We start from the raw sequence: 13,336 nt of genomic DNA, 5'->3' as shown, positions 1-13,336 counted from the left end.
TAGTGCCACGGCCAGACCTCGGAGAGGGAGGAATTAAAAATGTGAAGGCGTTTTTCTTGAGGGAAGGAGATGGCGGCGGAGGAGAGGTGTGGGGAGGGAGCCCTGTCCTGAGGATCTGCCCTCTGCCACCAGGAGTCAGCGTCTTTTAGATGTGGGGTTTGAGGAAACTTGAGAAGTGCAGGGAAAATGAATATTTTTCACACAGGTGAGCAGCGCTCAGCAAGAACCCGAGTACTCTGGATGGTGATACGCTTTAGATAAGTGGTGCTGACAAAAAGGGGGGCAACTTGGGAGGGATCCTTCAGGCAATTTGGGATCGTGCAGCAGGCTGGGACGGTACCGGGTGCAGGTGGGGTGTGACAGGGCTGGGTGATGGCCGCCAGGGCCTGCGCCCTGTGGAGCGGGGCCTGGTGGAGCAGCTGAGGCGGCGGCCATCTGCTCGGCAGGCCCCGCTGCACGGCCGGGCTGGGAGGGATGAAGTACAGGCACTAAAGAGTGACTTCTCTTCACGTTCAGCCTGTTTTGGCCCTGAGCAGAGGGCTGTGGCCATGGTTAGCACCTGCGTGGCTCGTGCTCCTTGTCCGTGTTGAGGTGTTGGTGTGTGGGGTTGGTCTGTGAGGGCTCCTGCCCACCCCCCTGCACGTGCTGAGTTCTTCAGTGAGTAGAAGACACAAAGCTTTGAGGAATTATAGAATAATAAAATATCCCGAGTTGGAAGGGACCCATAAGGATCATCGAGTCCAACTCTGGGCACCATGCAGGTCTACCTGAAATTTTAGACCACGTATCTAAGCGCCCGGTCCAAACACCTCTTCAAGAACTTGTTTAGCTTACAACTGCAGCTAAAATAGATTGAAAGCTTAGCAGAAATAAAATTCCTGCTCATGTTGTGACTCTGTATAACTACGTATGATGGTCTCTGTCATCGTGTTGGACTTTTAGTAGCACAGCTGTGCTCGAAAGGCGCAGAGGAAGGGGTCAGCTCCGTGCTGAGGCCAGGAGGGCCCGCTCTGGTAGCTGACAGACTGCTTCCTTCTCGCTCCTTTTGATGTCTGCAGACTAAATGCTGCGTGGAGAGAAAAATTCAATTCATTTGAAACATTTTGCATCAAAATGACATGCTTTAATGTATTTTCTTCTGATGTTTAAATTATCTTTTCATCTCATGAAGGGGGAAGGAAAAAAAAAAAAAAAAAACATGTTTGTAGTTAAAGTACCCAAGCAGAACTTTAAACAAAGGTCTGGAAGAAGAGGAAGTCTCAATGTACAGGCAGCTTTTAAGAGCAGATTTTTTCCCCCCCCCCTCCTCCTTGGCTCTCTGAGACTTGTAAACCGAGGAGATTTATTGCTGCCCTTCCAAATACTGCTTTAGAATTAAGAGTTCAAATTTCTGAAATTCCTGGAGCCCTCAGGAGGGAGAAGGATAAGGGAAAGTGATGATGGGAAGCGCAGCAGAGCAAACTGAAGGGTTTTCCAGGCTGCCTCTGCCAGCTGTGGCCGCGGGGGTCCTTCCTAGGAGGAAATCAGCCAAACCTGCATCAGGAAAACTCTTGGAGTTGCTAACCGATGGTTATGCTGTGTTTGGAAAAAATTTAGACTTCTTTAGTATCTGCAGTTAGTGCCAATAATTTTGTGATCTGATTCTGTCTTGCTATCTTGCTGAAAACACAAGCCTTAGCAATGTCACCAGTGTCACACCAAGGGAAGGACACAAAGCAATGGGTGTTTTTTCTGTTTTCTAGTGTATAATCCTAAATATCCTCACTTTATTAGTAAACTAACATGTTTTGGAACCACAGCCTGTTATGTTTTTTGCCTTCAAACATGAGAACAGATGCTTCATGCAGACCCAGAAGCAGGTACAGGTGAATTTGATTCCCCGTAGGTAGACCTGGCATTAGAGACTTCAGGTGAAGTGGTCCATCTCTGACACAGATTTCCTCACGTGCACCTTTTGAAACTGCGTTACTGTGACCTTTGGGACAAAATGTCTCTAATGCATCCTTTCTGATTTTTTTTTTTGCAGAGGATATTCAACTCCTTTGTGTACACGGAGAAAATATCGAATGGAGAAAGTGAAGTTCAACAGGTAAGGCAGCCCCCCCTGCCCACCTACAGCTGCCCTGGGGCACAGACAAAAGCTGTGGTTAGCTTCACAGCCACAGTCAGCTCAGCAGTTCGTTCTGTCTGAATTTATTGTGGCCACTTTTCTAACATGCAACACCAAAGGAAAATAAGTGGAATAGAACATAAATGGAAATGTATTGTATGTGCTATGTATTTGATAGTTTTCTGTTGTCTTGGAAAGCCTTTCCATCTGCTTTCTGTGGGTCCTTTCCTTTGGAAACAAAAAAACAAATGCAGAGGTGGGGCCCTTGTGTAGTATCTCACATTGACTGGTTTTCACATTGGAAGTGTCTCTTTTAAAATTGTTTTCATTTGAGGTGAAAACACTAATATTGTTTGTAAATGTGGAAATGGTATCAATTGCCGTGTGTAAATATGGGACAGCTGCAGCCTCCTGTAACAGTTGTTTTAGGATTTTTTTGTTGTTTTATGTGTTTTCTTTCCCCATATGAGATCGCATTTGGAAATGCGGGGAAAATAAACTTCCAATTTAACACTGAGGTGATGTATCTTTTAACGTGTAGGCTCTTTGCGTTTTAATGCATGTATACATTTGGAAAATTACTGGCGGATAAATTTCAGGACAGATCAAAGAGATCCAATTTTCATCTTTAAGAAATGAAGGTACCAGTCCTGTACTCTTCCACTTGCATCTTTATTCGGAACATGATGAATTTTGGTAGCAGTGGCAGGCTCTGCTTGGGGGCTGGAACAAAGAACTGTCTTTTCCTTCCAGTTGAAGCACAGACTCATTTGTCCAACCTTCAGCGAGTAACCTGACCTTCTTAGACCCCTATCAAACCAGTTTTAATGTTCAGCAAAAACAAAAGTGCCTCAGAGTGGAGCTTTCCCCGGGGAAAGGGGAACTGCTCTGTAGCTGTGCAGGTAGTCAGGTGTGCATGTGAGTGCTGTTGGATGTTTCCTAGAGCATATTGTATGTGCACATGTGCATTAAAAAGAGTCATGTAATAGCAGCAAATTTATGTTTACTGTAAAATAGTGAACTTGACAGATACTTCTTTTTTTTTTTTCCTCCAAGGAGAAAGTCAAAGCAGAGTTGGATCAAATGAGATTTAGGATCTGTGTGCGATGTGTTTAAGCTCTGGGTGAGTTTGAAATGGAGAGCGGGGCTCAGCTCCTCTGCTCTTTCAGACCAAACACGGGGACTTTTGATAGGATTATGATCAATGCAGGAACTTGGTTTATCTGCAGAAAATGGGGGAGCTCAGGAAAAGTTCCAGCAACGCTGGGTTTCTGTTAAACAAAAGCTGAGTCGTAGGGGTAGGAATCTCATCCCATACCAGCACTAAACTGCAGCGTGCAGTAACGCTGACAGACAACTGCGATAATGTACAGCTGTGTGAGTAATGATAAGGGGTTTAAATTAGGCTGTTAGAATGACATCATGTGGATTTTAGGATGAATCTCTTGGCTGTTAGCATAAAAATGGTAAGGTTTGCTTAAAAAAAAAAAAAAACAGAAAGTTTGTGCTTAACCTTTGGTACTGCCTGTGTCAGATTTTTCTTTGGTGAGGTACAGATGTATGTGAGAAACGATAGAAGAAACTAGAGCAAAGAATTAACCCTAGTAAATTACCCCAGTGCTGGTGTTAACAATTGCTTGACCCTGCGGATAATGGAGTCTCAACCCCTCTGATGGAAGTTAAGCGTTAGGGGGTTTCTCCGAGCTGCAGTCAGCTGAGGGACATTGCTCCAAGTTTTTCTGGAGCTGTGGTCTTGTTGTGGGACCCTGCCCTACGCGTGCAGTTTGGCTGCGGGAGTGGGACTAAACAAAGAAATGCCAAAAGCCATTTTCACCTAAAGCGGAGGGGAGGGTGCGCAGAGGTTTTGGATGCTCAAACTGGGATCCTGTGCAAGAAACCCGCTGCTGGCAGGGCACCGCACCCTCGCTTCTGCTGGCAGCTGCTTCCCCTAGTGTCTGAGGTCAGACACGGACAGGAGAGAGGCGCTGGGGCGTGTGCAGGTGCTCTGGCTGCAGAAGAGGAGCTGTGGCCTCACAAGTGTCAGCCTGAAACCAGCCCGACATCCCCACCGAAGGCTTCGCTGGCTCTGACTCAGCGATCGGGTTTTCACAAGTGTTCCTGGGTGGTCTGCACACCACAAAAGGGCCATGTGGGCTAGATTATACGTATCAGATGGCTCTTGAAAGCCAAAAATGTTTTCGGGAAACCAAGAAACCGAATTAAAACTTCTTTGAAGTTTTGACTATAGATTCTGCCCTTAGAAAAAGGCGCTGCTTGTCTCTCGGTCACAGATGGACGTATTCACTCCAAGTAGATACAAATAACTGTCTAAACACTGTAGGTAGTGTGATGAATTCTGAGCTGTCAGAGGAGAAAAACGAGGCCCCGGCAAAGCGTAATTACTGCGGTTAAAAGCTCACCAGCGAAGTGGATAGCAGAATAATTGAGCACTTCTGTTTCATTAATAACTGGGTCTTCGAGCCCTAATGAATCACAAGCGATGTAATCGAGTTTTATGAGTAAGAGTAGAGCATCGAATGGGATCATCTTGAGCAAATGCAAACAAACGTAAGCAAATTTCACTCCCCTGTCATTTTTTCCTGCTTTTGTCATTCATTAACATTTTCTTAGCAACTGATACCCGAAGGCAATTAATTACGGTTTTGTCAGCTGGGATTCTTGTCTGGCAGGCCACCGGATTGTTGTGGGGGTTGTTTTTTTATATACCAAACTGTGTAAATAATGACTTTCAGTTTGCTGGGAGAGTGGAAAAGCTACAGCTGTTGGCCTTCAGGCCGAACGATTTAATACGCTTGGCTTTCTTCGTGCCACACAGGGAGAGGTTTACCTTTTGACGTTAATCTGCTTACACTTTTAAGGTCGAGAGCTGTAGGATTGCTATCCAAAGTATCCTTTCGCACTTTGAACAGGTTATTAAACATGGGATGACAGTTGCCAAAAATAACGTGAGTACCTTTCCTGCCAGTGATTTCAATATCGGAGAACTCGTACGCTACGAAAATTGTAGTGGTGTGAACTTGTGATGGAAAAAGGTGGAAAATGGTGAGTTTTAGTCTAGGTTAGCCCTTTTTAGGGAAGGCAGCATGCATTCAGCATCGTGCCAGACGTCTGGGTTCTGCAGTACGGAGACCATAACGCTGGAAACCAGAGAGGAAGGTGGACGGTGGAGCAGCCCCGAGCAGGTGTGTGTTGAGCGGCCTCACACAGAAAGTCTCTATGTAACTTCTGTGTTTAGAGCTAGAAAAGTCATTGCCTTCCCTGCTAGCTCATCCAGAGCATAATTATCAGCTCCAAAATCATCCATAATAACCTAGAGAATGAATTTTGTGTAAAGCTGCTAGGAGCTGCTCAGGAATTGAAGGAAGTTGGTGAGGAGGCTCAGGAACAGAATTTTAAGGCAAAACATTTACATTTGTTTGTCTACAGTTTTTTTTTTTTTCTAATAGAACCAGGTTTCCAAACGGATTTTTTGATGAATAGCATATCTTAAATAAATAAACCTCTGAAAGCTGAAGTCATCAGTGACTTGTGGTTGAATTGACTGGATTATGTCTGTGGCAAAAACGCCTTTTGGAGAGAAACAAAGCGTTCTTGTTAGAACAGCAGGATGTATTTGTAATTCAGATATGATACTTGTTTTTCAGAGTTATAAAAGCTGAAAGAAATGGTTAAAATATTCAGACATCAAGTGAAACATGTTACCTAACGTAAAGCAGAACCTCTATTTTGTTATTTACTTTGTTACAAGGAACACCTAACTGTATTTCTTGTTAATCTGCTGGAGAACTTTTTACCCAGGTTTGTAGATCACTGCTCACGGAGCTCTGTCTGTGTTGGTCCTATACTCCTGATAGATGGTGTTATTTCAGATACTGATCGTGCTGTCACACCTGGGCGAGTTCTGGGAGGCTCGTGTTGTTCATGCTTGAGCTACGATAATTAGAAATGGGGCACGAGTGGGGTGCAGCTGCCGGGGTGTGCTCTCGATGGTAGGACACGTTTTGGAGTCGCTCTTAGACAAATCCCAGATGATGATATTCTGGGTGTCTTTCACTGGATTGTTATGCCGTTTGTAAATAATGCTTGGAGTGTTTTATTTTTCTACCACCAATTGAAATGCTGCGCTTCTGGGCTTGGCTTCTGGGAGTTTCTTCATCCCTGCTGCTCTCCCATCTGTTTCGGTGCTCCTGGGCTGCTCTCATCTTCTGGATTGATGGAGGACTTCCACACAACCTGTGCAAAACTTGGGTTTGGAACTGTTTTAAGAAAAGAAGGAACAGGTTTTGTTCCAACAACAGTTGGTGAGACTGCTGGGGGCTCCTCCTGTGGTTCTTCCTCTGTAGGGTGGGGGAAGCATGGCAGCACTGCCTGTTAATGACCCGAGTGACAATTAAAGGACAGCCTCTGCAGCCTCCTGATGTTTTAGGACGTGACTTGTCTCGTGTCGCTCAGGACACGGCCCTTGTTGGCAGACACGGCTCAAATTTCCAAAGGAAACGAGCGCGGTGAAAAATCAAGATTTTACTGTTCAGCATGACATCTCCCTGGCTGGGAGCCACGATATGGTCACAAGATGTTGAATTTTGTGTTGGTTAATCATGAGGCTTGTGATTAAAGGCGCTATGTACGGTGTTTAACATTTTTCCAGAATAACATGGGAGTTGTGGCCCTTTCCCTAGCTTTTGTTGTGGACCACATTTGAAATCTCTTCCCTTCGGTGGATCTTGGGAAACCTTGCTAAAATTCCTGGAGGATGGAGTGCCACAAATAAGTGCCGTTCCCTTTGGAGAAATGTGTGTTGGGAAGTAGTTTCCTGCCTCCTGATGCAATGATCTAGACTATATTTCCATTGTCATCAGAGCAGGAGGGATTTGAAGTTAATACAAAGGTGTCCGAATTACCTGGCGGTGGTTGTGAGGTCCCTTTCTGGAGACAAGACCCTGTTTGGAGTCCGTGCAGCAGCAGCAGCTTCTTCAGGAGCCCAGCAGCTTGGGAATAAGTATGGGAAAAACCTCTTCGAGCAGGGCTCTGTGGATCCATAGTACCGTGATGCTGTGGTGCGTGGTGGATGCCTTTTGTTCCAGATTCTGCTGGTTCATAAACGGGGCTTAAAAACAACCCCACTGCCTCAACTCGTTAGCGTGTGAGCAGCACTTCCCGAGGAGCCCGGCGGCACTAAATCCCCCCTAAGTCCGTTAGGGCATCCGTGCCTGTCAGCCTCCTTGCTACATATTTTATACACAGCCTCGATAACATGAAAAATCCCGTGGCTTTTGAGATGCAGCCAGAACTAAAACCTAACCTCGGAGCTCTGCTTTCCCTCCGTGCCCCCTGAAAAAGGGAGACTTCAGAGCAGCCGAGCTTTGAGGGGAGCCAGGCTTTAACAAAGCTCCAGGGAGCGATGCAAATGAGCAAAATGTCTCTGGGAAAATTAGGGAAGCTCACTGATGTCGTGATGAAAGGTTGTCAGTGGAGATGGTGACAATTGAAGTGCATTACCCATGGGTGCTGCTGTAATAGGAACAGGTGTTACCGTCCAACCTGTCTGCAAACTGAAAGGCGCTGGCTGCACGCCAGCTGCCAAAAAGGGGGAAGAAACAGAGCTAATGGCCGCATTGTTTGCAGCCAGCGCTTCGTTTCTGGGTAGCCACTTCCTTAAAATTAGGGAGAAAAGGTAAAAAATCCAGCTTGGAAATTTAAAACTAAAAGTCAAAAAGCAATGAATGCTGAGCAAGGGTGGTTTTTTTTTTCTTTTCTGTTTTTAAAATGAAAAGCGCTTTGAGAATTGACCCGAGGCTAATAGCATTTTATGTTGATCTCAAGGTATCGGAGTTTATTTTAGTCTGCATTAAAACGGGAGGGTTTGAGCCCTTCTGCAGGAGCAGGAAATGTCTGTCCCAGCCGGTCCGCGCCCGTGGGTAGCTCTGGCATGTGAGCATCCATCCCTTTTATGTGCTTGATTGAGGGCGCAGTTTTCCATTTTTGCTTTCTAAAATATTTGAAATAACCCTGTTAGGATGTTTTCATGTTTCAGAGCTCTGTCCCTCTGTCATTTGTCCTTTCTTTCCTTCTGTACCTTTGAGTTTTGGCCGCAAACGTGGCACAGCTCTTGCATCCTTCAGCGTGCAGCTCTGGGCAGCTTGCAAGAGGCAGGGCGTGGGCTGGGAAAGCAGCGAGCGATCTCTGGATGAAAGCTTATTATTTTTTCCTTCTTTTATTTTCTTATTTATTTTTTTTAATTTAGAAAAGTAAGAAGCTGATTTAAGGCTGCAGCTTTTCTCCTGACAGGCGCTAACAGCCGAGTGCATCCCTTTGCAAGCTGAATAATGTTCCCGAGCTAATGATGTGTGTGTGCATGCATGGGCACGCAGCGCCGAGGTGAGGAGCTGGGAAATGTGTGTTAGTGTTTGCTGCGGGTTTAATCACCCAGAACTGGAATGACTCTGCACTGGCCTGGGTTTTAGGATGTTTTGTGCTCCAGTGAAGCCCAACTATGGAAGAAAAATCGAGTTAGCTTTGTTAGGCTTCATGCGGATTACACATCTCGATTTGATGACTTTGGACCATTTTTAAAGACATTTTTCAGCTGATGAGTGTGTTGTCCTTAGAGTCCTAACGTGATTTGTGCACGGTGATGAATTTTCAATGAAAAAACTGCTTTTGGGTCATCTCGCCGTTAGTGGCGTGCTTTGAGCCAGCCGGTTTTCATCTGTTCGGGTTGTTGGGGGCAAATCCTCTTATTATCAGGGGCTGGTGTTTTTTGGGGTGCTTAGATGGGCCAAACTCAGCCCTTCCTGTGTGCCCAGGCCAGGGGCAGGATGGTTGCTTGGGTAGCACGGGGGGGCTTTGGTTTCCTTGCTGATGAAACACATTCAACTGAAGCGTTGGAGCCCATTTAATGAAGGTAACGCAATGACTTCGAGCCGTTTAGCAGCCCTTAAGTGGGAGATGCAGCTTCGGCACTGAGCAGTTGCTTTTTATCAGCTCCTGAGGTGCGGGCTCTGCCGCCAACAGATTGCTCAGATCCTCAGACTCTGCCCGGCAGGGTGAATTCAAAGGGCGTGGGGAGCTTTCATCGCGCAGCCTGCAAGGTGAAAACTCGGCAATAGCTAAACCTGGCCCCGTGCAGCCGGCGTTTATCAGCGAGAGGCAGCGACTCCAGGCGGGCCTCCTTGTGCTCTGATGTTCCCCATTAGTTTTGCTACTGCTAACGAAGGCCACGCGGCTCCTGTTTCAGCAAACTTAAGCTCTAAATGGGGAAAAAGCTTTCAAATAGGGAAATCAGGAAAGAAGCGTATAGATCCAAGTATCTGGACTGCGTCGTGCTTAAGCTCAGATATTTTGTTTGCCCAAACTGAGAGGGGAGCTTGGTGACCAAGAAATGTAAATGCTTCAGTGTAGGAAATGTGCCTTGTGGATTTTGGGGCACTGCTGAAGACAGCGTTCATGCTCAAGACATACAATTGGAAAAAAGAGTTCACCTGAAAACAGAGAAGAGAAGGAACCACCCAGCAGCGTATTATCTGCCAGCTGGGAGTGATTTAACAGCGTTGGATGCCTCGCGTGGAGGAGACTGTTGGTAGTCCTCTGGTGCCTTGGCATCACTGCAGGAAGGTAATTGAGGTGTGATGCTGCAGCTCATCCGGGCAAGGTTCTGCCAAACCTGTGCTCCCCGGAGACCTGCTGCTGAGTTACAGCGTGTGATGGGAGCAAAGGAAATCGTGGTGAAGTGTCCTGGTAATAACAGGCAGGGGAGGTGTTGGTCAGCCAGGGGGTCTGGCATGACCCGCTGTGGGTCTGGGCACACAAACGTTGTGGCACTGCTCGATCAGCCTGGCAGAGTTGGGCACGTGGGAGTCATGCACTCCTGAAGGAACCCCAGCCCTGAAAGTTTGCAGAAATGCAGAATGAAACACTTCCGAGTATTCAGCACCACAGCATGCTGCCCACAGAGTGTTCTCTTTCATTTCGGGTTGTGTGGGGAGTAACTGTGTAGGTGTGAGAAGCACTCCGAGTGTGCCAGCCCAAGTTTTCTGCATGCCCAAGCTATTTTAGTTATTCCTAACTTTGAATGAAAGACGGAGCAAAACCCCTCATAAACATTCCTCGTCCAGCCCGATGCTCCCTGGGGGCTGCGTTTGCTGTCACGTCTGCTCAAGCTACAGCCACAAATTTTCCCTTCCAATTTTCCTCTGCAAGTCATTAGGTAAGCCCGCCGTGAAGAGCCTCGCATGATGCACGAGCAAGCCCCTACCCCAGCAGGGCAGCTGCAGGAGTCCTGCCCCATGCCCCTGCAGCACCCCTCGCCTCTCAGCCTTGGTTTGGAGTCACTGTAAGCACAGCCCCACGCTGCGTGTTTGCAGAAATGCCATTGCTAGATGGGCAATGCATTTATTATTGTGTTGTTTTGAAAGAAATGTCTAAGAGAGACATTTAAGAAAGAGGCTAATGCACACAAATCAGCTATTTCTAAAGTTAGAATTAGTCTGTAGCAGTTACTCATCTTTGAAGGTCTGAGAATTGCTGGGGCAGGACGTCAGCCTGACTGGTTTTCCTTTCTGGAAGGAGAGAAATGTGACTGCCTGCTGTTACGGGAGGTGGTGCAACCTCCACACCTTGTCCTGGTTTGTCCGTGGCTGCCTCCGTCACAGGGAACCCTGACGACAAAAAGCTCGTGGAATAATTCCGTCTGTGAGACGTTGCCTTCTTTTTCCTATTATATTACAATATTAATTACAGATTTTTAATTTTATTGCTATTTGAAGTTGAACTGTAGTTAAACAGCTGTAGCCTGTGGCGAGCCACAGTGAGCTGCTGGGTCTGCACGGAGCCTCACTTGGGAGAAGCTCGGCTCCGTCCCTGGGGCACCCCCAGGAAAGCAGCAGGAGAGGCAAAGACAGGAGCAAGAACTGGGAGGGTTTATTTTGCCCAAACCACAGTGAAGAGAAGTACCTGAAAGGAATTGTGAGATACTTCTGCACCGATCGACCTACCCGAGGAGACTGTTGATCAAGAGAAAATGTGCATGACAGCATTTGGAGTTGTCCGGGTCCTGAGCTTGCTCTCCTAAATATATCCAGTGCTCTGACGGATGTATTGTTGTCTGTTTGCTCCTGAAGCTGTACGATATTTATCTACATATTCACAGGGGGTAACATTAGGGGTATTATTTGGGCTTTGCTTATGAGTCTGAGACCACAAGTCAATCTATTTTAGTCCCCATCATATCCTCGTCAGACCTTGCAAGAACATTGTGTTGGAGCTTCAGTGCTGAGTGCTGCAGCATGGGTAGAGCCCTATCAGGGTGCCATTCGGTGAAAGGAAGGTTTGATAAAATGGAAATTTCACTCCTCAAGCATGCAGAACAGTGTTCAAGTACTTGATGGTAAAATTATTTTATTATATATACTGCTTTCTGTGGCCAATATTATTAATTACTTGACTTATCGTACCTTGAGCCACCAAAATAGGGAGTACAGTGAGCAAGGCAGGCAACTGTTAGCTTTAACTTACGTGGTTTTTGCTTTCTGTTCAATTTTCTTAATAAGGATCATAGTATTGCAAAGAAACTGACTGAATTCTCATCTTTCTTTTTATTCTTTTTTTCAGTTGGCAAAAAAAATCCGTGAGAAGTTTAACCGTTACTTGGATGTCGTGAACCGAAACAAGCAAGTAGTGGAAGCGTCGTACACCGCTCATCTCACGTCGCCCTTGACTGCAATCCAGGACTGCTGCACTATTCCACCGTCTATGATGGAGTAAGTACTGATTTCTGGAACTACTTTGGTTGCCATATAATATATGAAGAAAGATAAAACTCGTTCTTTTGCAAAATAGCATGTATTTTCTGTTATCCTTGTTAACTGTGAGAAAATGGGGAAAGAGATACTCCAAAGGTGCTCCTCATCCTGTCCTCCTGTGCTCTTGTGTTTCTAGTATACACATGTTTAACGAGGAGCTCTAAACAAGGACTGGGCTCTGCTATGATAGATCGTAAAATAAAACACAAACACACACACAAAAAAGTTTATTTCATGCAATTAAGGGTTGAACAAACTTTTCTACGAAATGAGCCTGTCTGCATCCAAGATACCTGTTTTGCTCTGAGACACTACTTAGGCTGAATAACTCTTCTGCAGCTGGTCATGGGACTTTCTTTTTTTCCCCCTTTGAAGTGCAGTAACCAAAATCACGAGCTGGTCAGTGCATCACATGCTGGAAGTATTGCGGTGCAGCTTAATCGAGTTGACTTGCTGCTGCTTGAGACACAGATTTACAGAAACCGAGAACACTGCTTGAAAACCGAGTTTGTTCATTTTCAGTTTGTTTTTTAAAGACCTTTGAATAGCCCAGATCCAGGCAGTTGGTTGTCTTTAATCAACGTGTATTATGTTGTGTGTTTACAGAAATATCTTTGTGTTTCGTGGTTGCAGGAAGGTGTGATGGAGTGTCTGATTTTTCCAGTTACAGTGTGATTGTTTCTTTTAAACAATCAACGTTTTAAACACTTCACTTCCATATGTGCTACAAAAGAACAAGAGTAACTTTCTCATCATTTATTATTATACACTGTAAACTTTGAATGCAGAGTATATTTTCATTGTTTAGATCTCATTTCTGATTTAAAAACATTTAAGAGAGGAAGGTAATTTGGGTAATAAATACTAAAAGTATTTTCTGTAACTTTATAAGACAGCTCTTAATGACAGCATTCTTTAATCTTTTCTGAATTACAGCATTAACCTTTATTCATGTAAGCTTTTAAAATATTCACTGTGTTCAAATGTGTGTCATGAATCCATGTATGAAGAGAGAGGCTGCTTTTTGGGGGGGGTTTATTTGTTTTGCTTGGCATGAAAGGAAGAAACCTGGATAGGGTTAAGCCTCAGGTGGCTCTGAGGAAAGCAGTACCTTGCTTTTTGGTTGTGGCTATGGGGTAAATCTCATGGTCTCAGTGCAGTTCCTGCTGGACAGAGCAGCTGCATAAAATGAAAACTTTTCAGGTGCCTGATACCTCCATGCAGGAGCTGACCATCAGCAGTAGCACCTTCAAGAGAGGGGTGAAGAGAAGGAATGAGGAAAGTTATAACCTCCCCTGTCAAGATGGCATAATATTTAATAAAATAAATAAATAAATAAATAAATAAATAAAAAGAGCTCTGCTCTTAGTCTGGGAACTTCCATGATTTTCTGATTTTCTTTTCA

General features: G+C 45.4%; 1 protein-coding gene across 1 annotated transcript in view; it reads left to right on the top strand.

The window, feature by feature from the left end:
* Window positions 1–13,336, top strand: part of CACHD1 (cache domain containing 1) — a gene marked incomplete at its 5' end in the record, with an annotated part of 95,167 nt that overhangs the window by 29,648 nt on the left and 52,183 nt on the right. Inside the window, 2 exons of the mRNA XM_084290936.1 lie at window positions 2,027–2,089; window positions 11,741–11,889. Of these exons, the coding sequence (XP_084147062.1) occupies window positions 2,027–2,089; window positions 11,741–11,889 (212 nt within the window). The remainder of the gene's footprint in view (window positions 1–2,026; window positions 2,090–11,740; window positions 11,890–13,336) is intronic.

The sequence above is a fragment of the Netta rufina genome (genome assembly GCF_964035555.1).
Source record: "Netta rufina genome assembly, chromosome: 8".
Lineage (NCBI taxonomy): Eukaryota > Metazoa > Chordata > Aves > Anseriformes > Anatidae > Netta > Netta rufina.
Note: the sequence above shows the minus strand (reverse complement) of the source record. Positions and strands in the feature narration are given on the sequence as shown.